General features: G+C 42.5%; 1 protein-coding gene across 2 annotated transcripts in view; it reads right to left on the minus strand.

The window, feature by feature from the left end:
• LOC126474014 (ATP-dependent DNA helicase 2 subunit 1) overlaps window positions 1-25,289 on the minus strand; it is a 172,535-nt gene that overhangs the window by 69,171 nt on the left and 78,075 nt on the right. For both annotated transcript variants that reach the window (XM_050101412.1, XM_050101414.1), the window contains exons 4-5: window positions 23,299-23,476; window positions 1,666-1,883 (exon numbers count right to left, since the gene is read on the minus strand). In XM_050101412.1, coding sequence (XP_049957369.1) covers window positions 1,666-1,883; window positions 23,299-23,476 — 396 coding nt within the window. The remainder of the gene's footprint in view (window positions 1-1,665; window positions 1,884-23,298; window positions 23,477-25,289) is intronic.

The raw sequence follows: 25,289 nt of genomic DNA on the forward strand, positions 1-25,289 counted from the left end.
ATTATGAAAGCACCCATTACAAATAGAGTTTACTAACTCAACAGTACCAGAGTTATGTCGGCTTTTGTCGTTGCTGTAGGAACTTGTTAGAACATGTCATCCCAGATTATCATCTTGAATAAGTGGTAAATAGTGTGTTTTATGTTTTTTTTCCTTAAAAAGGGACCGATGACCACGCTGTCTGGTCTTCCCCAAACAAACCAACCAACCAACCTTAAAAAGGGAAATAATGTACCAACTCATATCAGAACAGTAATATGCTGTTTCTCTAAATCTAAACAATAAAAAACAATGAATCTTTCCAAACTAATAATGTACTTACATGTTGTTGTTGTGATCTTCAGTCCAGAGACTGGTTTGATGCAGCTCTCCACACTACTCTATCCTGTGCAAGCTTCATCATCTCCCAGTACTTACTGCAACCTACATCCTTCTGAATCTGTTTAGTGTATTCATCTCCTGGTCTCCCTCTACGATTTTTACCCTCCACACTGCCCTCCAATACTAAACTGGTGATCCCTTGATGCCTCAGAATATGCCCAACCAACTGATCCCTTCTTCTAGTCAAGATGTGCCACAAATTTCTCTTCTCTCCAATTTTATTCAATACCTCCTCATTAGTTATGTGATCTACCAATCTAATCTTCAACATTCTTCTGTAGCACCACATTTCGAAAGCTTCTATTCCCTTCCTGTCTAAGCTATTTATCGTCCACATTTCACTTCCATACATGGCTACACTCCATACAAATACTTTCAGAAACGACTTCCTGACACTTAAATCTATACTTGATGTTAACAAATTTCTCTCCTTCAGAAACACTTTCCTTGTCATTGCCAGTCTACATTTTATATCCCCTCTACTTCGACCATCATACTCACCCACAAATGAATAATGTGTAACACATTCACTACAAATACTGGGACAACACCATGTATATAATTAAACCTTCCAAAAAGTCTCTTCTGTATTTAATATTTAGATGTGATCTGAAATTGTGTTCTGCTGCATACACACTATTTTATCTTCTCTGATTACCTATACAATTTCAGCAAATACACATTGGATAATGGAGTGTTAATTGTAGCAGTCTTTAGAAGCAACACTGCTACACGGAAATGACAAACCTTGGAAAAATGTAAATTAATAATGATGAGAAGGGAAAAAATGAATTTTGTAGCTTTCAAATAGACTGGTAGGTTTGCTCGACAAGCAAAATTCTGGAGGAGAGAAGACATCCTTTTCATAAACTACTACTGAGAAAGTTTAGAGAAATGGCATTTGTTACAGCCTGCAGAACGACCAACATATATTTTGCATAAGGACTGCAAAGACAAGATAAATCAGGGCTTGTGAAGAGGCATACAGGCTGTCATTTATCTCTCACTCCATTTGTGAGTGGGACATGAAAAGGAATGACTAGCAGTGTTACATGGCTCATTTTGCCACACACCATATGGAGATGTACAGAGAGAGAGATTCCCACTATTATGTCAGTGCTGACCAATATGGTGGCAAACTTTCAGTGGTTCACAGGCATGCTGAATGAGGGGTTAAGTGTGAGGTGAGCAATTTTATATACTCATTAGTACAATGATGTACTTTTTACATTAGATTTACTCATGTATGGAATACTAGCAAGAAGTGCAAGTTAGTTAACTTACCTCATGAGATGAAAGAGGCGAACAGCAAATTCCAGATCATTTTCATCTTTTTGTGCTTCTGTCGCATCTTTAGGCTTCAGTTTGAATCGTAATGTTGCGTAGGCACGCATGGTATGACTCCTAATCATAGTACGATTTTTCAAATCAGAAAGAATTAGTTCTTTCTGCAAGAAACTCCATTCTACTCCAAATTCATCTGCATCTTTCTCATACAATGCCTACAAATAAAAAAGTAAAACTTAATAGTATATCCAAAATGCTCAAAGAATTCTCCTAAATGTGAAAGTGGTTTCAGTACATTTTAAGGTTTTGAAGGCAGGAAAGTTACATTTTTATATTCTGCTTTGATGTGGTTGTGCAGCTGCAATTCAATCTCAGATGAGGCAAGGATGAGGAAGAAAATCAGACATAGCCTTAGAGGAAACATAAATCAGGGTGCCCAGATGAGGATTATGAGCCCGCTCCTCTTGAATATGAGTCCAATGTGTTAGCCACTGCACTACATCCTTCATTTCAGCTTTTGAGCACTATCAGAGCAGTTAAGAAAATATCAAACTAAGAGCTGACTATATTCAGTACACTGTTGCACACGAAGTGAGATACGAGCTGTATTTGCTTTAATACCACATATACTATCAAAAGATTTGCACTACCATTTACAACAATATTAATTCACAAGAGCACAATAATTACAGTTATGAAACTTAATAGTCCACCGGAAACAAAGAAGTCATGACCTATATCTACAAAACTTACAGTACTCGAGAATGAAGTATACTAAATTGCATTGAAGCTCCTATGACCTCTATTATCTTATTCTGTCTGCGCATATTTCACTACTGAGATACTATTTTCATTCTAACGTATTGCTAGTTCCTTCCCAAGGGATCAAAATTGCCTGCAACATAATCAACAAAAATTCTCATTTCATCCAGCTATTTTTTCCCTATTTTGATTCAAGGAGCCCTAAGCATCAAAAGCTATATTACAGCAACATATCTAAAAATTCTGCAACAATTGCACAACCATAGTATGTTGCGGGAGTCAAACAATGAACTCCCATTAACCGAATTTTCCGTCAGTGCCTGGTAGAACGTGATAACAGTATTAAATAGGAAACATTTTCTAATGTTCTGCAAAATTATATTTATTTGGTCACAATCTGGCTTTGGTTTCTTAGCCTTGAAAGAAACCTAAAGCCAGTCTGTGACCAAATTAAAAAAAAATTGCAGAAATTAGGAAGTGTTCCCCATTTAGTATTAATGAACTGCACGTACCCCCCTCCCCCCTTTTTTTAGTCAAGTGTTAAACTAACACAATCACCATTACATTAGACATATTTATTTTTCATATCTCACAATTTTCATTCCTTCTCATGGCATGGAGTCCTAATTTTCACATTATCTTTAACATACCAACATTCACTCTTCTGCAGATATCTGGAATAAGACACACTCTTGCAATACTACGCTCACCTTGCTTATTTTGGATTAATTCCTTGATCTGATTATTTTCTGTAATATCCAGCCAATTATATCTATTGAGAAGATTTGCCCAATGAAGTATCATTGATCACAGGCCAGGATTTGACCTGAGCCTTTTTAATTTCTGCCATAGTACGTAGACCACTTCTAAAAGTATTGCATCTTGCCTACATTCACTGTTAACATGACCTATGAGTGTGCCTATCCCATAGCTGTGAGTTGTGCTGCACATGGTGTGGCACAGAAGTTAGCATCGCTGACTGGGAAGCTGGAGTTTGTCAGTTCAAATCCAACGACCAGCAGTTACATTGCCTGACAAAAAAAGTGAACATCAATAAGGAGAGGAAGAAACTAAATAAAACTTCACATGTTGACACGGTATTTCAGTAATTTCTCTGGTTGGATGCAAACACTGATTTGGTTGGGAAGCTGTCAAAGCCGTTATATCCTTTACTGAGGCAAGCTGGCCCATAATGGTTGTAACCGATCCTTGATATCCTGGATACTGACTCAGAAGGAGTTGGCACCTGGACTGGTCCCACATATGTCCTATAGTTCACAGAGACATGTGCCACGTTTGGACAAACTCTGTCCTGCTGAAAAATGGCACCTCAATACTGTCACACGAGAAGTAACACATGAGGATGCAAGACGCCCATGATATACCATTGTCGCATCAGTGTTCTGTGAATCACTACCAGCTATCACCTGAAGTCATACCCAATGGCTTCCCACAGCATGAAGCCAGGATTAACTCTGCTGTGCCTCTCCAGAATATTGGAGGGCTGGGACCTCTCCCAAGATCACAGTCAAACTCATTGTCAATGGTAACCTGTGATAGTGCAGAATTGCAACTCCCCGCTCAATACAATGCAACACCATTCATCAACAGTCTACATTTCCTTAACACATCATCACTCCAAACATAGCTGTTTGTGTTGTGATGTAAATGGAACTTAGGCGTGGGACAGTAATTACCTAGTCTAGCTGCTGCTAGTCTCTGACCAAAAGCTTCGGGATGACGCAGAATGTCGTAGGGCGTTCATTACTTGTTCTTGGACGACAGGCACAATATGGTGATCCTCCCATGTGGTGGTCAGATGTGGTTGAACAGAACTTTGACAACAAGTATACCTGCCCTTACGTTCCAATGCAGTCCAATACTGTTCTGTCACATCCAAATGCTACACAATACAGGACACTGCAAGATTCGACCAGCTAGCCAAATAAAGACCCACAATGAGGCCCCTTTCTGGTCTGATAACACTGTCTCACACGAATACCCATCATATCCATGTCCTTCACAGTGATCATCAATATCTGATGCTGTTCAAATCTTTATATAAATTACCAGACCTGGTAACAACACTAAACATGAACAACACTAATGCCCTCTGGATGCCCTACCAGTCATAGAGAATTGCAACTCTTAATCATTTATGTAACCACTGATGGTGTGTATGTGACAATGACATCAGACTATGACTTCAGGGTGCTTCACTTTTTCTGGCAGGCAGTGTATTTGTTATTTAGTACTTGCCATTTCTGTAATGCTCTCAAAATTTCTTACATTTATAATGTTTGCAATGAGGAAATTCAATGGAAAAAAGTCAAACGAAAATAGTATGACTGATTTCTGAATGTGGTCCCTATAGTACTTGCAGAAGACCACTATGACCTCGGCCTCTCTCATATGAAAGGTTGTAAGAGAAAAAATAAATAGTATGACTGATTTCTGAATGTGGTCCCTATAGTACTTGCAGAAGACCACTATGACCTCGGCCTCTCTCATATGAAAGGTTGTAAGAGAAAAAATATAGTTTGCTAAGGTACCCAGAACTGTCGAACCAAGTAAGCGAGAGGTAGCAACCATGAACGTTGACCCCTTGCAGGATGTTACACAGAATGCTGAAGAAGAGGTGTATCAATCTTTAGCATCAATCTCTGCCACCAGTCGAATGTGCCAGAAAGAACTGATTTGGCTAACTTGGACTTATGCCACAAGTGTTAAACAATAATCCAGTGTCCAGCCAACTCCTCTGCCAAGTGTTGTGAGGAACTGGCCTTTGGAGGAAGGTAGCAACCATGAACGTTGACCCCTTGCAGGATGTTACACAGAATGCTGAAGAAGAGGTGTATCAATCTTTAGCATCAATCTCTGCCACCAGTCGAATGTGCCAGAAAGAACTGATTTGGCTAACTTGGACTTATGCCACAAGTGTTAAACAATAATCCAGTGTCCAGCCAACTCCTCTGCCAAGTGTTGTGAGGAACTGGCCTTTGGAGGAAGGAGATTAACATGTTGGCATATTTTCACTGTCAACATCCCAGACATGTTGTACACTACTACAGAGAGAGAAGACGAGTGTTTGATGAACACTATGCCACCAGACATCAATCATTAAAACAGTTCTATTCACACCAGTCAATTGCAAAAAATTATATTCAACCTGTAGAATGAGGTCCACCACCATGTCCTGGACGAGGTCACTCCACAACATGCTGTAGCCATTCTCTACAGCCAAAAAGATGTACCAGCCACTCACCTAGCAGGTGATTTTAGGAAATCTAAGCAACACAGCCATGGAGGTTAGCATCACAGGTGAAAGTCCTCCGTGGACAACAGCAAACAAAATATCAACCACTTGCTTAGCTGCCAAATTCAGGAAAACTAAATAAGGCGACCATCTACAGAAGAGAGACACCTTATCATTGACAGGCAACATGTCTAGGTGCCAGTCAAATCAGGGGCTTCTTTTTCTGTAAAATCAAATGCTTATCGTTGCCAGCTAAAAACACCATTTTATGTAATAAAAAATCGATTATGCTGGAAGTCACAAATAGGAAATACCTCTAGTCAACAGGAAGATCTATTGCAAGAATAGATAACAATGACATGACAAAGCTCTTTGAATTTGTCATTGTAACAAAATTTAGACATTATAATGTTTTCTGATGGAACTTCTTGCAAGCACCATAAGCAGTCACAGACTGCGGAAGATGAGAGCTCCAGATTGAAAAAGCTATTCCAATAAGTATACATGATAAAACTTTCTCTGGGAGGTTGTTTGGCTAGATGAAGACATTGTTATCTCGCCAACATCAACAGTGTGTGCCCCCATTTGTCAATTTAGATGCTCAGTTAAACTGTGATGCTTTTGTCGACTGCAGAAAGCTAAACAGGCTCACAAAAGAAATGCAAATAGCAGCAACAGTCATAAGCATTGCAGATGGTCAAGTCAAAATTTGGATCACTAACTATGGAGAGCAGCAACAACTCAACCCTAAAGGTACGGGAATAGTTGCTTGTAATCCCAGCACATCTATGGCCAGCTACCCTGAAGTTCCTCAAAGATGCTCCAACATCTGGACACCCGGGTTTCATGACAGGTCAGATCTCTACCCAACCATTCTAGCACTATGTGAGCCACTGTAAGGAATTCCAGTGATGAGAGCACTTGCCACTTTTCCCTCCAGGGCATCTGGTACTAATTCTGCCTGCAGCGCCATTCCACCAAACTGGACTCGACCTTTTGGGAGGTTCCTGAAGTTGACAAATGAGAATTAATGGATGGTCTGTTCTGACTACCCTCAACCACTACAATGTCACCAAAGCTGTGCCAACTGCTGAAGCTCAAGAAATTGAAAGGTCCCTTATAGAAGACATTATTTTGAAGCTGGAGCACCCCATGAGATGATATCTAATAGTGGAAAAGCTTTCCAGTCAACACTAGACTCAGAGTTAATTTCATTTTGAGACATCAGCCACAGAATGACAACTGCCTAAACACCCACAGACTAATGGCCTCACAGAATGCTTTAATAAGACATTGGCAGAGGTGCTCTTGCGGTACACTGATGTCAAATTGAGAGATTGTAGTGCAACACTGCCTTTTGTGATGCAATTGACACAGCAAATCAAGGTACTAAAGGCTTCAGAATGTTCTTTCTGCTTTATGGACACAAGACTGAAATGACAATGGGTACACACTTCCTGGATACACCATCCCTTTTTCAACCAGACCATCTGCAGTATGACTACATGAAACATCTCATCACTAGGACTTGAATGCATATGGACCCTGAATGCCTAGAAGAAAATAGAGATCACTACATTGCCAAACACGACCACTGAGATACAACCATGCTTAGTATGAATTATTACACATATGTGGATAGTGACTACTGGAAAAGTAACTGAAGCGCTACTTTTGGCTTCCTTCATCGCTTGTTAGGCATCATATACACACTTGAGGATTATACCCTTCATTGGTGCTTGATTTGTTAAAAAATAGTTTCCAGTACTGTAGCCATCTGGGTAACTTTTTAGAAATTTAGACATCTTCAAAGATTACTTTAACACTTTTTTTCTCATCAGAGGTACCACTATGGCATACCGCTGTGTACCACCACAAATCAAGCACAGCCTTTCATCAAGAAGACAAAAGCACAGAACTGTCATATGTCATTTGTAGCCCCATTAACATCCTGAGGTATAAATTGATGAGGAGGGCTTCCGTTCTGAGGAAGACCCATTCAACAATCACAAAAGTTCGATGACGGGGGCTGCCTTCAATATTCATCATAGGGAAGAGAATGTAACAACATGATCAGAATACGAAGACCCGCCAGTGTTGACATAGAGAGTAACACAGACGATTTAGATCCATTGGGCTGTAGAGGCTCACATCACTGTTTCTACGGGAAAGGGAGAAATGCTGTGAGCTGTGTTCCATGCTATGTGGTATAGCAGTTAGTGTCACTGACTGGCATGCTGCAGATCACCGGTTCAAACCTGACAACAATCAGCAATTATTTGTTATATAGCATTTATCATTTCTGCAAGGTTATCACAATTTCATACGTTTATAATGTTTGAATACTACAGAATATTTGATGTTTGTATAAACAGCAGCACTCTCCATCCAAGACATCAGTTTTGTTCTGTATGTTGGTATGTGTCAGTAATAAATGGGCTTTCAGTGGTAAGTTTTGTACTTCACTGACAACTCTGCTTTCAGATTTGGACTTGATTTAATTATCCTGTAACAATCTCTCTTTTTTGTTGGGGTAGTGACCTAAGAGCTTGTGCAAATATTGGCATGTGTGCTTTGGTTTCCTGTATACAGGAATCCAGTTTCCCTCTTAATTATTTCAGGCTGATTCTCTTTGTAGTCTTTCTTTCACCCTTTGGTCTCCTGACTTTTTGTTTCTTCTGCTCTGCTGCAAGTGTATTTCACACATCAGCTCATATGTTGCCTTTTTTTCCGGATCCCAGTCTTACTTTGAGGACGGAAAGTCATCAAAGGTGACAGGTGTGACCATTACGCACCACTCCACCACTCAACAGCACACTTGACAAATCAAGTTACCAACGCAGATCATAAAGGAGCAACACTGTGAGAAAACAACCTCACTCGTTGTACATTAAAATGCTGCACAGAGTATTTCAACCTAGTATTTCCATATTTTTCAACGTATGGGATATTATATGAACTCTTATTGCCTACGTAGTTGACAACACTTAGCTATGGACACTAACTGTCCTTGGCTGTTTGTAGTGGGGTGAAGTCTTGTCAGAACAACCTGTCATGACTTGTATTGTCTATCCTTACTAGTACTAACTTGTCCTTAGTAGTACTAACTTGCTGTATTTACAGTTTCCATATAATGTGGTTGTCTATACTTGGTTACATCTACATCTACTACATCTACATTTATACTCCGCAAGCCACCCAACGGTGTGTGGCGGAGGGCACTTTACGTGCCACTGTCATTACCTCCCTTTCCTGTTCCAGTCGCGTATGGTTCGCGGGAAGAACGACTGTCTGAAAGCCTCCGTGCGCGCTCTAATCTCTCTAATTTTACATTCGTGATCTCCTCGGGAGGTATAAGTAGGGGGAAGCAATATATTCGATAGCTCATCCAGAAATGCACCCTCTCGAAACCTGGCGAGCAAGCTACACCGCGATGCAGAGCACCTCTCCTGCAGAGTCTGCCACTTGAGTTTATTAAACATCTCCGTAACGCTATCACGGTTACCAAATAACCCTGTGACGAAACGCGCCGCTCTTCTTTGGATCTTCTCTATCTCCTCCGTCAAACCGATCTGGTACGGATCCCACACTGATGAGCAATACTCAAGTATAGGTCGAACAAGTGTTTTGTAAGCCACCTCCTTTGTTGATGGACTACATTTTCTAAGCACTCTCCCAATGAATCTCAACCTGGTACCCGCCTTACCAACAATTAATTTTATATGATCATTCCACTTCAAATCGTTCCGCACGCATACTCCCAGATATTTTACAGAAGTAACTGCTACCAGTGTTTGTTCCGCTATCATATAATCATACAATAAAGGATCCTTCTTTCTATGTATTCGCAATACATTACATTTGTCTATGTTAAGGGTCAGTTGCCACTCCCTGCACCAAGTGCCTATCCGCTACAGATCTTCCTGCATTTCGCTACAATTTTCTAATGCTGCAACTTCTCTGTATACTACAGCATCATCCGCAAAAAGCCACATGGAACTTCAGACACTATCTACTAGGTCATTTATACATATTGTGAAAAGCAATGGTCCCATAACACTCCCCTGTGGCACGCCAGAGGTTACTTTAACGTCTGTAGACGTCTCTCCATTGATAACAACATGCTGTGTTCTGTTTGCTAAAAACTCTTCAATCCAGCCACACAGCTGGTCTGATATTCCGTAGGCTCTTACTTTGTTTATCAGGCGACAGTGCGGAACTGTATCGAACGCCTTCCGGAAGTCAAGAAAAATAGCATCTACCTGGGAGCCTGTATCTAATATTTTCTGGGTCTCATGAACAAATAAAGCAAGTTGGGTCTCACACGATCGCTGTTTCCGGAATCCATGTTGATTCCTACATAGTAGATTCTGGGTTTCCAAAAACGACATGATACTTGAGCAAAAAACATGTTCTAAAATTCTACAACAGATTGACGTCAGAGATATAGGTCTATAGTTTTGCGCATCTGCTCGACCACCCTTCTTGAAGACTGGGACTATCTGTGCTCTTTTCCAATCATTTGGAACCCTCCGTTCCTCTAGAGACTTGCGGTACACGGCTGTTAGAAGGGGGGCAAGTTCTTTCGCGTATTCTGTGTAGAATCGAATTGGTATCCCGTCAGGTCCAGTGGACTTTCCTCTATTGAGTGATTCCAGTTGCTTTTTTATTCCTTGGACACTTATTTCGATGTCAGCCATTTTTTCGTTTGTGCGAGGATTTAGAGAAGGAACTGCAGTGCGGTCTTCCTCTGTGAAACAGCTTTGGAAAAAGGTGTTTAGTATTTCAGCTTTACGCTTGTCATCCTCTGTTTCAATGCCATCATCATCCCGTAGTGTCTGGATATGCTGTTTCGAGCCACTTGCTGATTTAACGTAAGATCAGAACTTCCTAGGATTTTCTGTCAAGTCGGTACATAGAATTTTACTTTCGAATTCACTGAACGCTTCACGCAAAGCCCTCCTTACGCTAACTTTGACATTGTTTAGCTTCTGTTTGTCTGAGAGGTTTTGGCTGCGTTTAAACTTGGAGTGGAGCTCTCTTTGCTTTCGCAGTAGTTTCCTAACTTTGTTGTTGTACCACGGTGGGTTTTTCCCGTCCCTCACAGTTTTACTCGGCACGTACCTGTCTAAAACGCATTTTACGATTGCCTTGAACTTTTTCCATAAACACTCAACATTGTCAGTGTCGGAACAGAAATTTTCGTTTTGATCTGTTAGGTAGTCTGAAATCTGCCTTCTATTGCTCTTGCTAAACAGATAAACCTTCCTCCCTTTTTTTATATTCCTATTAACTTCCATATTCAGGGATGCTGCAACGGCCTTATGATCACTGATTCCCTGTTCTGTACATACAGAGTCGAAAAGTTACAGACTGGACTCAGTTTGGCTGTTTCTACTAATACGTACTGCTCAAAACAATTTGGCGACTGGGTGAGATATCATACACAATAGACATATGGTAACATATTTTAATCAGATATCCATTGCAATTGTAATTTGTGTGTGATACAGTATGATATTTTGCTGTCTCAACTCTTTACTTGAGGTTTACATGGCATTTACATAGAACAAGGCACCATGGGGCTACCAAAATAGAGAAACAAGTCATTCTCATTGCCCTCTAATGTGGTGTGTGATCACCTCAGACGGCCAGTACAGTTGCACACCTGTGTGGCATGGACAGTATGAAGTTATCAATCGGCTCTTGAGAGATATTTGGCCATTCTTCCATGAGTGCAATATATATTGCTGCAACTGTTGTGCGAGATGCTGGTCTGGCTGAAATGCATCTGCCAAGGGCATTCCAAACATGCTAAATCAGGTTTAAGTCCAGTGAACAAGCTGGTCACTTCATTCATTCAATTCCCTCAGCTTCAAGCATGTTGTCCACCAGTGCAACCCTGTGGGGATGAGCATTATCGTCCAATAGAAGGAACCCATCACCTATGACACCAGCTTAGGGAACAACAAAAGGTCGAAGGATCTTATCTCTATATCTCTGAGCAGTCAAAGCACCATTCTGAATGGCACAGAGGTCCATAGGTCTGCCAATATTGACTCCTGCCCACACCATTCACCCACCACCATGATATCGTTATGTTCGCTGCACATAAGCAGGATTGTACCAAGTTCCACGTTCCCTCCAGATGAGGGAGCGACGATTGTCCGGCTGAACACAAAAACTTGACTCACCTGTGAACAGCACCCGGCATCATTCATTACGACTCCAATCCTGATTTTCCTCCGCCCAGTTTCTGTGGGCTAAATGGTGTCGTGTTTTTAATAGGACATACACCATAGGCCTCCGTGCATAGAGGCCACATTCCTGAAGGCAATTTCGGACTGCTTCTGTTGATATTGCATGTCTTGTTGCTGCCTGGAGGGTGCATTGCAGCTGAGTTGCATTCAGCCTCCTGCCTCAACAGGCTGTTCACCGGAGATAATGGTCATCTCTTGCTGATGTTATCCATGGACGACCTCAGCATTGCCTTCTTTTAATGGTTCCTGTTGTCTGAAATCGCATACAGGTCCTGGATATTACACTTTGGGACACTCCAATAGCTGCAGTCACCTCCATCTGTGTCTGTCCTACTTCTGACTGTCCTATGGCTCTCCATGCCACAGCTTCAGGTAAGTCTTGTTGTTGCATTGCACTACTTGCTCACTAAACTATCTGAACCCAACTGCTTCTGTAATTGGTTTGGCAGAGAAAACACAAGTCAACACCAACCCCTTCTGCAGCAACTTTCTGTTATTACCACTATCTCAGTGACTGTAATGTTGTCGCCTGCACTCCGCAGAACCAACAGAAAGGCATCAAACCATTTTAGTTTATTCTGCTGATGACAATACTTCAGAACCTAGACATCTCAACTGATCCCTGACCAGTGTATATATATAGAAATTAAGTCAATACTGACATAACTGATGAATGGGGATATTGACCTGTGACTGTTTATTTAGTACACAGTGAATGGATTGAATAGTTTAAGCCAATATGAGCAGAGATGAGTTTGGGCTCCAGTAAAATACAGAAACATGTGAGACAATACTAATCCTATAACTTACCTTAGGAGATAAACTGAAGGGAAAGGAAGGGAATGGGGACTACATTTTTAGCATTTGTAGAATCAGAACAAAATACTTTTGATGATTCTAAATGAAATACACTCTGTGATATTTTGAAGTTATCAGGGGCTATCTGTAACTTGTACAGAAAACAGATTGCAGTTACTGCGGTTGAAAAACATGAAAGGAAAGTGAGTGAGTTAAGATCGCAGCATATGACCCATATTATTTAGTCTGTACATAGAACAAATATAAAAGGACTCCAAAGAAAGATATGGAAAAGTAATCAAAATTAATAGTAGAAGAAATATAACTTTGAGGTTAGCCAGTAACTGTGTGTAGTTCTGTCAAGGATGGCAGAAGGCTTGGAAGATCAGTTGAAATGAAATAAGCGTTTTTGCGTCATTGGCCGGGAGGCCGCCTTGGTGCAGGTCTTATTGCATTCGACACCACATTGGGTGACCTGCATGCCGGATGGGGATGAAATGATGATGAAGACAACACAACACCCAGTCCATGAGCAGAGAAAATCCCTGACCCAGCCGAGAATTGAACCCAGGCCCGTAGGACGGCAATCCATCACGCGGACCACTCAGCTAACGGGGCGGATGGAAGATCAGTTGAACACAATGAATAGCATCTTGAAATGAAATTATGGGATGAATATCAACAAAAGTAAAACACAAATAATGCAGTGTATCCAAATGGAATCATGCGCTGCTCACACAATTAGATTAGGAAACTGAACACTAAAAGTAGTAAAAGAGTTTTGCTACTTGGGCAACAAAATGACCGACAATGGCTGAAGTAAAGATTGTAGAAGATACAAGCTGGCAACAGCAAGAAAAGTGTTCTGGAAAAGAGAAATGTGTTAAGACTGAATATAAATTTAAGTGTTAAGAAGTATTTTTGAAAGTATTTGTCTGGGATGTAAAACAAGGATGAAACACATTACAAACAAGAGATTAGAAGCTTTGGAAATGTGGTGCTATGGAAGAACGTTAAATATTAGATGAGCACACTGAGTACCTAATGAAGAGATACTGAACTGGGTTGGAAAAAATAGAGCTCTACGATACAACTTGACATAAATGTGGGGTGGGTTGATTGGACACATCTTCAGGCATCAAGCAAAAGTTAATTTTGTGATAGAGGGAAATATGTGGAGTAAAAATTGTAGGAGGAGACTAATGTTTGACTGCAGCAAGCAGGTTCATGTGGATGCAGGCTGCAGTAGTAGACAGAGATGAAGAGACTGACAGGGGACACACTAGTGAGGAGTCTCTGGACTGAAGAGTATAACATTAATCATTTAATTGCTGTAGCTCACTAATGTACTGCACTGGTATAGCCAGGAACAATAAAGCCATGGTAGTCGAGGTAATGTAGGTTACAGAATGAGCAAAAGGACAAATGAATCCTTATGCAGTGCATTTCACTTATGATTCAAGTGCTGTTTCTGATGTTGCATGGGAACCAATAACTGCAACTGCTGCATGATACCTTGCCCATTGCTCAGACTGCAGCACATGGCATATTGTCTTTAACAGAGAATAAACTAGAAAATTTAGGGGTGATTTTGGAAAGACACCTGAGGAAATCATTGTGACATTTAGCACTTCAGGCTGGTCATTAGCAGCTGTTCACAGAGCAGTGAACAAATTCAAACAGAATCCTTACAAAGTAACAGCAGTGCATCAACTGATCAATTCAGATACTGTAGCTCAATAACATTAATGCAACTGGCAATTGCTGTCTGTGGGTTTTAGAAAGACTGATCCTGAAATACTCATCTTCTGATGAAGAACAGTTTGTTCTTTGTTCGAAAAAACTGTCATACACACAGTGGCAATGTACTGCATGAAATAACCGCATGTCAAGTTGTTTCCTCTCTGAGAAAAAGGTTGCAGTCCATTGTTCACATACTGAAGAAATGGTTTGTAGGCAAAAGATTGGTTGCACGCCACTCTCCTGTTTTCATGTAATGCATGGACTCTTTGATGTAACCTAGGAGGATTTTCACAACTTCAACGTCAATTGTTCTGCAAGTTCATGTAACTGATAACTGAAGTCAAGGTTCATCAGAAAAAAAGAAGCAATTCAGGACCAATCTCTCCCTCACGAACATATTGCAATAGCAAGTTGCAGTACTGACACTGAGCAACAGTATCTGAATTGATCAGAAGATGCACTATTGGTACTCTGTACGGTGTCAGCTGGATTTTCTGCATAACTCTGTGTGCTGAGGCTACTGACACACCAGTCCGAAGTGCTAAATGATGCAACAATTTTCTTGGACTTCTTTCTGAGGCCGCAATCTAGTTTTTCTCGGCTAAAACAAATATGGCACCTGTGACAGTTTTAGAAAAAAGCCAGAGCACTGAGCAGCAAATACTGCCTGCCTATGAGAGTACTGGTTTCTGTGCAATTCCGAATGGGATGAGAAGGAAACGTCCTTCTTGCCCCGTCCTGTATCTAGAATGTTGTAACACTGAGTTCTGTTTGACTTATTGATTAATTGAGGGGTAGGGGACCAAACAGTGAGGTCACCAGTCCTGTGATTACAAAGTGAGTTACAGAAGAAAAAGGGTCTGCTAAAAGTGGACGGATCCAGTCAGGGGAGTCAAATTATAAAATAATGAACATTAAACACACACAATAAAAGCATAAAAGTTGAGACAAAATCTAAAAACTGGATAAAAAGGGGGGCAGTTAAGGAGTCACAGACCGAGAAGACTGTAAAAGAAGTCCCAACCACAACCAACCTGCCCCTGTTCCAAGACTACAGGAGAACTTTCTATCTGGAAATAAAAACCACTTTCATGTAGGAAACCAACGACCAGTTCAACCATCTGTGGATCGTCTCCTAATATTAAATTTAAATAATTGGGAAGATTATACTTAACACAAAGGGCCGAAAGAAGGAGACATTCCACCAATATGTGAGATATCGTCAGTCTGGCTCCACAACCACATTGTGGGGGTGGATCGTTATGTAGGAGGAAACAATGGGTGAGCCAGGTATGACCAACGCGTAAACGGTATAAAACAGCAGACTCCTTCCGAGAGGAGCGGAAAAAAGAGCGCCAAATTGCCACAGATTCCTTGGTTGTGTGGAATTTATTACTATGAGCAATAGTGCTCCAGATGGCATTCCACTGTTGGGCAAAGAGAGATTTGACATAGATCCCCATATCTGCAGCTGGAATCATGAAAGGAAACGGGGGTAAGTATCTGCTTCCCACATGACTTGGGACCCAGAGAAAGACGACTGAACAGGAGGCACACTCAAGGACAAAGAGAGAAGCTATGGATAGCAGAGACCAAAGGGTGATGAGAGTAGCATCAATCGATAGCCTGCAACGGCTCATGGAGTCTGAACAAATTAAAACACGCTGGTGGGAGGGCTGAGAAACAAAAACGAGGACCCTGTAAACGGCTAGAACCTCTGCTGAGAGCACACTGCATGATTCCAGCAAGAAATGTTGCCTGAAGCCAGTACGAGACGTGAAAGCTTATCCCTTCTTATCAATAGTCTTAGAACCATCAGTGTAAAAGATGGTGGTACCCTGGAACCCTGCAAGGATGGCACATACAAGACACTGGTAAACCACGGGAACAGCAGAGACCTTAGGACCCTGAAATAGATCGGTCCTAATCCGTAATCTAGGCACCATCGAGGGGTGGGGGGGGAGGGGGTTATTGGAGGAAAGACACGGGAGTGCAGTCCAGTGAGTGGAGATGGAGATCCCGATAGGGGGAAGTGAGACGCATGCCAATCGGCAATCCCACCTATGGGCAGGTGTTAGGAGGGAGACATCCCTCATTGGCGAAGAGCACAGGGTACACAGGATGGTCAGGGAATTGGCGAATGGCAACTTGCGTAAGAAGCAAGGAGTTGGCTCCGTCGAATGTGTAGAGTGGGAATCCCCACTTCTGTGAGGAGACTACCAACAGGACTAGTGCGAAAGACACCAACAGTAATACGCACCCCGCAATGATTGACAGGGTGAAGGAGTTTCAGATTGGAAGGAGCTGTTGAGCCATAAACCTGACTGCCATAATCTAGTCTGGACAAGACCAGAGCACAGTAAAGATGGAGAACAGTGAATGGTCTGCACCCCAAGATGTGTGGGCTAGGAGTCGGAGAGTATTAAGCTTCTGCATACGTGTAGTTTTTAGGTGGTGAATGTGGGGCAACCATGTCAGCTTTTTATCAAAAATAAGGCCCACGAAATGGGACTGTGCTACAACATTGAGGGACTTGTTGCTTAAATAAAGTTCTGACTCGGGGTACTGTGGGTCAATGACAAAAATGCATAACCTGCGTTTTAGAGGAAGAAAACTGGAAGCCATGAGCGGTGGCCCATGCAGAGGCCCGTCGGATGGCACCTTGGAGCTGGTGCTCAGTAGACACTACAGAGTCATAGCTGCACCACATGCAAAAATCATCAGCGTACAACACCGGAGTAACCAGAGGCCCAACACAGAGGTCGCAGGCCCATTCATGGCAATGTGGAAGAGTGTGACACTTAACACAGAACCCTGTGGGATACCATTCTCCTGAATCTGAGGGGCACTGAATGAAGTGCCAACTCGAACCCGGAAGAGCTGGTAAGATAGAAACTCGCAGCTAAAAATCAGGAGAGGACCACGGAAGCCCCTGTCATGGAGGGTAACTAAAATGTGATGGCCCCAAGCCACGTCACACGCCTTATGTAGGTCAAAGAAGACCGCAACAAGGTGCCGGCAGTGAGTAAAAGCCTGTCAGATGACTGATTCCAATCGGAGTAAATGGTCAGTTGGATATTGCCCTGCCCAGAAGCCACACTGATACAGGGACAAAAGGTCCCAAGATTCGTGTACCCAACATAATCTGAAGTTGACCATCCTTTCAAGCAGTTTACAAGGTACATTTGTAATGCTAATTGGGCAGTAGCCATCAAGACACATTGGGGTTTTCCTGGGCTTAAGGACAGGGATAACGGTACTCTCTCACCATTGTGATGGAAAAGCCAAATGTGGTTGAAGACCCTGAAGAGCTGTTGCCTCTGGGGAATGTCCAAATGTTGGATCATCTGGTTGTGGATGGGATCCAGTCCTGGGGCTGTGTCTAGTGAAGAGCTAAGAGCCTCCACCAATTCCCATTCAGTGAAAGGTGCATTAAAGGGCTCAACGTGGTGTGGGATGAAACAGAGGGGGGTCTGTTCAACTCTGCGTTTCTGCCAGAGAAAGGTAGTAGGGTAGGAAGCAGACGACGATGACATCTTAAAGTGTGTTAGGAGGTGTTCTGTGAGAACCAATGGATCAGTGCACGAGCACCTTGGAGGTTCAGATCCTGGACAGTTGACTGTTGCTGGCAGGCCAAAAGGCTACCGAGCTTTGACCAAATCTGTGATGAAGAGGCATATGTCCACAGGGAGGAAATGTAGCACTCCCAGCATTCCTTTTTACTCTGCTTCATAAGATAACGAGCCTTACACGGAGACGCTTAAAAGTGAGGAAGTTCGTCTGTGAAGGGTGTCACTTAAATTGCTGCAGCGCCCGTCGCCAGTCCTGGACAGCAACTGTGACATCCTTGGTCCACCATGGTACCAGCCAACGATGAAAGGGACCTGTAGATAGGGGGACAGCAGTGCCAGCAGCATGAAGAAGAGTGGCAGAGATGCCTTTCATGACTACATCAACGGAATTCAAGAGGGGTGTGTCAAAGTAGACATCATACATATATAAAGGCCAACTGGACCTGTGGAATCCCAATGCGGGGGCCTGTCCACTTGGCAGCAGCAGGGGAACGATAGAATCACTGGAAAGGGGTCACTGTCACAAAGGTAATCATGGGATGACCAATGTAGGCAAGCCACAAGAGCAGGGGTGAAGATCGTGAGATCAATGGCGGCACTGAAGTGGGTAGTGGAACCATCATCGAGTAGACACAAATCGAGGTCTGTGATAAGTTGGTCAAGTAGGATTCCCCTAGGTGTTGAAGTGACACTCCCCCACAGTGGATGGTGGGCATTGAAGTCCCCAAGAAGCAGAAACAGAGGTGGGAGTTGCTGGATTATGGTAGACAGTGCAACATAAGCAACAGGCCTACCTGGAGGAAGGTAGACATTGCAAATGGTGATTGCCGGAGTCATTTGCACTCAAACCGCTATTGCTTCCAAGATGGTACGTAGGGGGATCCAGTCACTAATGACATCAGAGTGAACCAAAGCGCAGACCCCACCAGATGCTACCCCAGGGCCAGGATGGTTCTGACAGAATGCCCGATAACCACGAATAGTTGGAGAGCATCACGGAAATGCCTTTCTTGAAGAACAAGATAGAATCCAGAATAAGAGCAGACAAGACACATTTCCAGTAGGTGACCATAGTATCCGTTGAAATTCCACTGGATGATCATGTGGCGTGAGTCCAAGGTAGACATCAAGAAGCCAAGGAGGAGGTCAGGTCACTCAGCCAGTAGTTGTCACTGACAACTGACAACTACTTATGGGATGACATCCATAAATAAGATGTCACTCAGGTTGCGAGGGGAAGATGGCACCTCCGGAGGTGCCTTGTCTTGGGATTTATGTTTCTTCTTCTCGTTCTGAGGTGGAGGAGGGCAGGGCACAGGGGGAGTACAGGCTTCTGCAAGATCGGGAACTAAAAGAGAGCAGGCAACCTTGGGGCGCACAGATGGTGTGCCTTGTGGCTGAGTGGTGGTAACAGTCTTTTGGCCTTAGAGAAGCTGGGGAGAGGGATCCTGGGAGGGAGCCTGGTCACTGGCAGATGCCAAAGAAGGGGAGTACTTCTACGGCCAGGGAGGGGGGGGGGGGGGGGTGGCTCCCTGACTGGTGGTTGTGGGGACTGCATGGGAGGGTGAGGGGGAGGGGGAGGGGAGAGTTGGACGGGGCTGGGGTAAGGATGGGGGGAGGAGGAGGAAAGGAAGTTACAGAAGCAAAAGTTGAAGATAGTGACACTGGATGGAGTCTCTCATACTTTTGGCGAGACTCAGTGTGAGACAGGCAATCCAGGGACTTGTATTCTTGGATCTTCTTTTCTCTCTTGTAAGCCGGGCAATCTGGCGAGTGAGGGGAGCGGCAGTCAGCACAATTGACACACACATGCAGCGGAACACAGGGGCTTACCTCATGGAGTGGGTGGCCACAGTCACTACACAAAGAGTCCACCGTACAGCGGGAAGACATACGCCCAAAACGCATGCATCAAAAACACCGCCTAGGTGGAGGGCTGTACGGCTTCACCTCACATCTGTAGCACATAACCTTGACTTCTCTGCGAGGGTATCCCCCCTCGAAAGCCAGAATGAAGGTGGCAGTATCGGTGTGGTTGTCTTTGTGACCCTTCTGCACACATCGAACAAAATGAACACCACGCCACTCCAGATTAGCCCAGAGTTCCTCATCAGTTTACAGGATGAGGTCCCTATGAAAAATTACTCCCTGGACCATAGTCAGAGATTGGTGAGGTGTGATACACACCAGGACAGTGTCAAGATGATCACAGGCTCAAAGAGCTGAGGATTAGGTGGCAGAAGAAGCTGTGATCAACAGGGAGCCCAACCACATCTTACTAAGAGACTCCACTTCATCAAACTTGTCCTTGATATTTTCCACGAAAAACAATGGCTTTGTGGCAGTGAATGTGTCCCCATCCCAAGACGGTGAGCCTGGCGCTTCTCCCATGGTGTAGCCAGGGAAGGGAATGTTTCCGGGTCATACGAAGCAGCATTCAAGGATCCTCCACCATTCGAAGAGATGGCTGTTTGAGAACGGACAGATTTTTGCTGGTTGATACATTTCATGAACCAAGCATCTGCCCTGATACTACCCACTCAGACCTACTCTGACTAGGGGCTGTCCCCATGGGCGCCACACAGCCACAGAGAGGGTCGTCTGGCACAGTGGCCATTGCGGCGAGTTCCAGTGCTCCATGAAGATAAGCAACCACTCCTTGACATACATGGGGAGGGAGTTCCAATGCTCCATGAAGATAAGCAACCACTCCTTGACATACATGGGGAGGGAGCAGCTCAGGTACCAGCAGTGGGATCCCTGTGTTGTCAGGGGGCCCAGCCATATGGGTACATAACAGCCCCACCACACAGACTAGCTACACATGCTGGTGACCTAGGAGGGTGGAAGGTGGCTACAGTGGGGAAGGGAGAGGGGAAAGAATCCACACTGTAGATGCTAAGGAGTGAGTTCTTCCCCGTAAGGCTCACGCCAAAAACAGGAAATTGTGAAGTGGAGGTCAAACCTCAAGTAGGGACCTAAATGCCAAAAAGGATGAAAGAAGAGGCAAAAGGAACAAAACTGTAACCAATACAGGAAACCAGGTGGATAGCCAGGTTGACATAAATCACCAAGAGAGGGGAAGGAGGTGGCAATGGGAAAGGAGCAAGGATCGGGAAAGGGGGGGGGGGGGGCAGGGGTAAGGAATTGTAGCCAGGGAATGAAGAATGGGCCACAATAGCTCGGGGCCCCATGTGTGCCATGCATGAACTCGCAAAAGAACCACGAGTCCCCTGGGGGGGAGTTCTGTTTAAGTTTATTTGGCCTGGCAGGGTACAAGTGAGCACTCTTAAGAGTGAAATCTCATTGTAAAACACACCTGATACATCACATGGCCACTTTTTTTAAATTTTTTTATTGGCACATGTAAACCATTTTTTATCTACTGTGTAATCCTGCAAACAAATTTTATTTTTTGGGCACCAGTTTGTACACCCTCTCCAAGGTGTAGTCTGGATTAGAAAGTAGTGTTGGCTTGTAGTTATAAAGTTGGTGCATAAGAAAACAGCATTTTTGTTTCATACATTGGTATTCAAGTTGCTATGGCTTTATTTAATGATTGTTACTTTTATTGGTAGTTCACTGCTGCTATTTGAGTTTATATATCGTCATTTTGTCATTTGGAGATAGTGAGTGGAGTAGTGGACACTAAAAAATAGTGTCCAGTGAAGAAATTGGATCGTTTCTGACATATTTTTCTGTTTGAATTCAATAGAGTGATGACAGCAGTAGAGGCAGTGAGAAACATTTGCACCATGTATGCCGGTAATGCCATTGGACACAGCACAATAAGAAAATGGTTTCCTTGTTTTAAGGAGGATCATTTTGACTTTAATGACTCTCCACATTCAGGAAGACCTTCAGTGTTTGATGGAGATTGGTTAAACGTACTAATTCACAATGCACCATGAAACTTTACTCAAGAACTGGCAAATGCACTGAAATGTGATTGTTCCACCATCATGTGACATTTGCATGCAGTGGACAAGGTTCAAAAATCGGGTGTACGGGTACCACATGCTGTAACCCAAAATCACAAAACCTATCTTGTGTCATTACTGGGGATGAGAAATGGTATCTTTAAGATAACATACGGAAAGACAGGAATGGTTGAATCGACAAAAAGCAGCAACTCCCCACACAAAGACCTATGCACACAAAATATAATGTTATACATCTGGTGGAACAGCAATGGTGTGATGGACTACGAATTGCTTCCCTGAGGTGTAAGCATCACTGCTGACATTTACTGTCAACAACTGTGACACTTGCAGACACAATTCAAGAACAACAACCAGGAAGACTGCATGAAGCGCTGCTATTCCACGATAACACCTGCCCACGTTCTGTTAGACTGAAAAAAATTACATTATACAGGAGTTGGGTTTGGAAGTGATTCTGCACCCATCTTATTCATCTGATCTTGCACCCTCAGATTTTCACCTTCTCTACTCTCTATCAAACAACTTCGGAACTACCTTTCTGGAAGAAAATGCAAGCCGAACATGTCTCGACAAGTTCTTCACCTCAAAACCACATGATTTCCACAGTTGCAGAATCGAAAAGTCATCCCACCATTGGCAGACTGTTGGAAATAGTGAAGGAGAATATATTATTGATGACTAAAGTCTGTTGTAAGTACCTGCTGTGTTTATTAAACTTAGGGGAAAAAAGCTACAAACTTACGCACCAACCAAGTAATATATGGTACTCAGTTTCTTTTTTTTTTTTTTTTTAAAAAACACACCATATCAGTTTATTTGCTCAAGGGGATTACATGGTGAGGCTTGACAGGGGGACAAGAGTAGATAACCCCAGTACACCTAGACCCATCTCGAAGGAGAAGGGGAAATTCAAAGGTGAAGAAAGTAAGCCATTTGGTGTCTCCTCTAGGTGGCAGCTCGCAACATAAGAGAGAGATGGTGTTTGGTTGCGACTCTGAGAGCCCTCAAACTCACATGTCAGGTGATTTTGTGATGTGATTTGATGGGTTAGGCAGTTTTGCTGCTGATGATTTGGCCTCTTCCGACATGAACCAGTCATCGTCGTCACATCAGCTGAAAGGGGACAGATGAAATAGGTGGACTCCTTCCAAAAATTTCAATAATAAAAATTACTCTTGTTCGGGGCACCATGTACATCCTGTTCTATGGTGCCGAAAAAAGTTAATACAAACATAAATATTTAATATTACGTCACAGCACAGAATAGCTCATAAGAAGTAAATTGAAGAACATACCTCATAAAATCTGGAAAGATCAAAGGTGTCACTGAAATATACTAAAGACAGGTCAACTCTGTCTTTACGTAAATTTTTTGCTGTGATTCTTGCATTATGTTGTTTGGTTAGTGAACCATTGTGAGGATCATCTGAATTGGTCATTAATACAATTCTTTTGGACCCCAACTTTTTTCGGCTGCAAGAGAAGTAAATTACTTTAGAAATTTCTTTTGAAATTTTGTTCCTTGTCTAATATATATGGTCTGATCCAGGCATGGGCAACCTTTAGTAACCAATGGGTGTGATTCACATATTTAAGCATGTGGGCCGCCTCATGTAACGCAACATGACAGCACCACTTCTAGCACATTAAGTAAAAACTGTACTATCCATGACATTAATGTTTATGGAGTAACACACCAATTCAAATGGCACCCATTTCCCATCACACCACGCCAACAAGTTATGCCTCAAAACACAATCTGAGAGCATATTCATTTCATTTTCACATTGAATTTCTTCCCCAGGCTGAATTAAAACAAATCACAGGCCGGGTGCAGCTCACAGCCCTGCTGGTTGCCCATCCTTGGTCTCATCAATCAGTAATTAAAATGAAAAATTCCAAATGGCAAAGTAGGAAGGAAGCACATGGAAAACTAATTTGGTCCACACAAGCAAATGAAATACTTAATGTGATGCACTGCAACTAACTGGAAGGAAGACATCACAAACATGATTTGACAAAGACAGACATTAGTTACAAAAACAACAGACTCTTAAAATAACAGTATATAAATACCAACTGAAGATGCTTCAAAGACACTCACTTGTGGATCTTCCACAGTGATTGATTACAAACATTGTAGTCTGTTTCATTAAATATCTAACAGCTATCAGGTTCTCTCTTTCACATTTGTTACAAACTTGTGTGATTTCTAATGGTTATGTCAACAGTAATATTCCTAACAGTTCAAAGTAACACCAAAGTAAAGAAAATGGAGGCTGAATGTTATCAGTGCATGAAATAAGAACTTTTCATGTTTTACACATTTGTGCAGCAGCAGGAGAAAGTATTTTAACCCCGTACAGAACAACATGCCTTGCTATGGCTGCAAAACTGTTGTTAAATCTCAGAAGGAGAAGCAGGTAGTTCTATTCTGTTGCTTTGACCTCAGATTAATCAAAACAAAATTTGACAAATCCAAGCACGCATTCCATTTGTGTATTTTAATCACGATTAACAGTTTAATCAACCAGGCGAATGTAGCTGTCTTCCTAGTTAGTGAGTATTGTATTCATCAACCACAACTGCCACAGACAGTTTTATTTACCTTGTAAAATCCAGGATGGAACAATGATAATATTGTAAAAAGGTTAGATTGATACTCACCATATAGTGGAAATGTTGAGTGGCAGACAGGCACAAAAAAGACTGCTAAACAAGTACGCTTTCAGCCAAAAAGCATTATTCTGATTTAGACAACACACACACACACACACACACACACACACACACACACACACACACATATTCAAGCAATTGCAATTCACACACATATGACCACTGTCTTTGACAGCTGAGGCCATTTACCTTGTTGTTTCTATTTTTATTAACCCTTTGTGTTTGCTTTACCGACAGCTTTTATTCACTGCACCAACTTCTCTCCATCACTGTTAGTACTGTATCCAACACCACCTCTTGTATTTGGATTTCATAAACTTTTGCACTTAGAAAGCATTACTCTTTATTCATTTTAAATTAGCTATCTGTATGTTTTGCTATGCTAGACCATAACAATGTTTAAAAGTATTTGTTCAGATGCCTCGGAAGTAGCACTACTCTCTCTGAAGGAAGATTTGATTTCAATACATAAACAAAATTTTTCTGGTTTACTGATGAGAAAATTTCCTGCTGGCAACTATATGATGTTTTCCTCTTGTTCTGCAAAAAGGACAACATACTTTTTGGCTGAACACTCTACTGAGTATCTCCACAAATGGACATTTAA

The sequence above is a fragment of the Schistocerca serialis genome, chromosome 4, assembly GCF_023864345.2.
Source record: "Schistocerca serialis cubense isolate TAMUIC-IGC-003099 chromosome 4, iqSchSeri2.2, whole genome shotgun sequence".
Lineage (NCBI taxonomy): Eukaryota > Metazoa > Arthropoda > Insecta > Orthoptera > Acrididae > Schistocerca > Schistocerca serialis.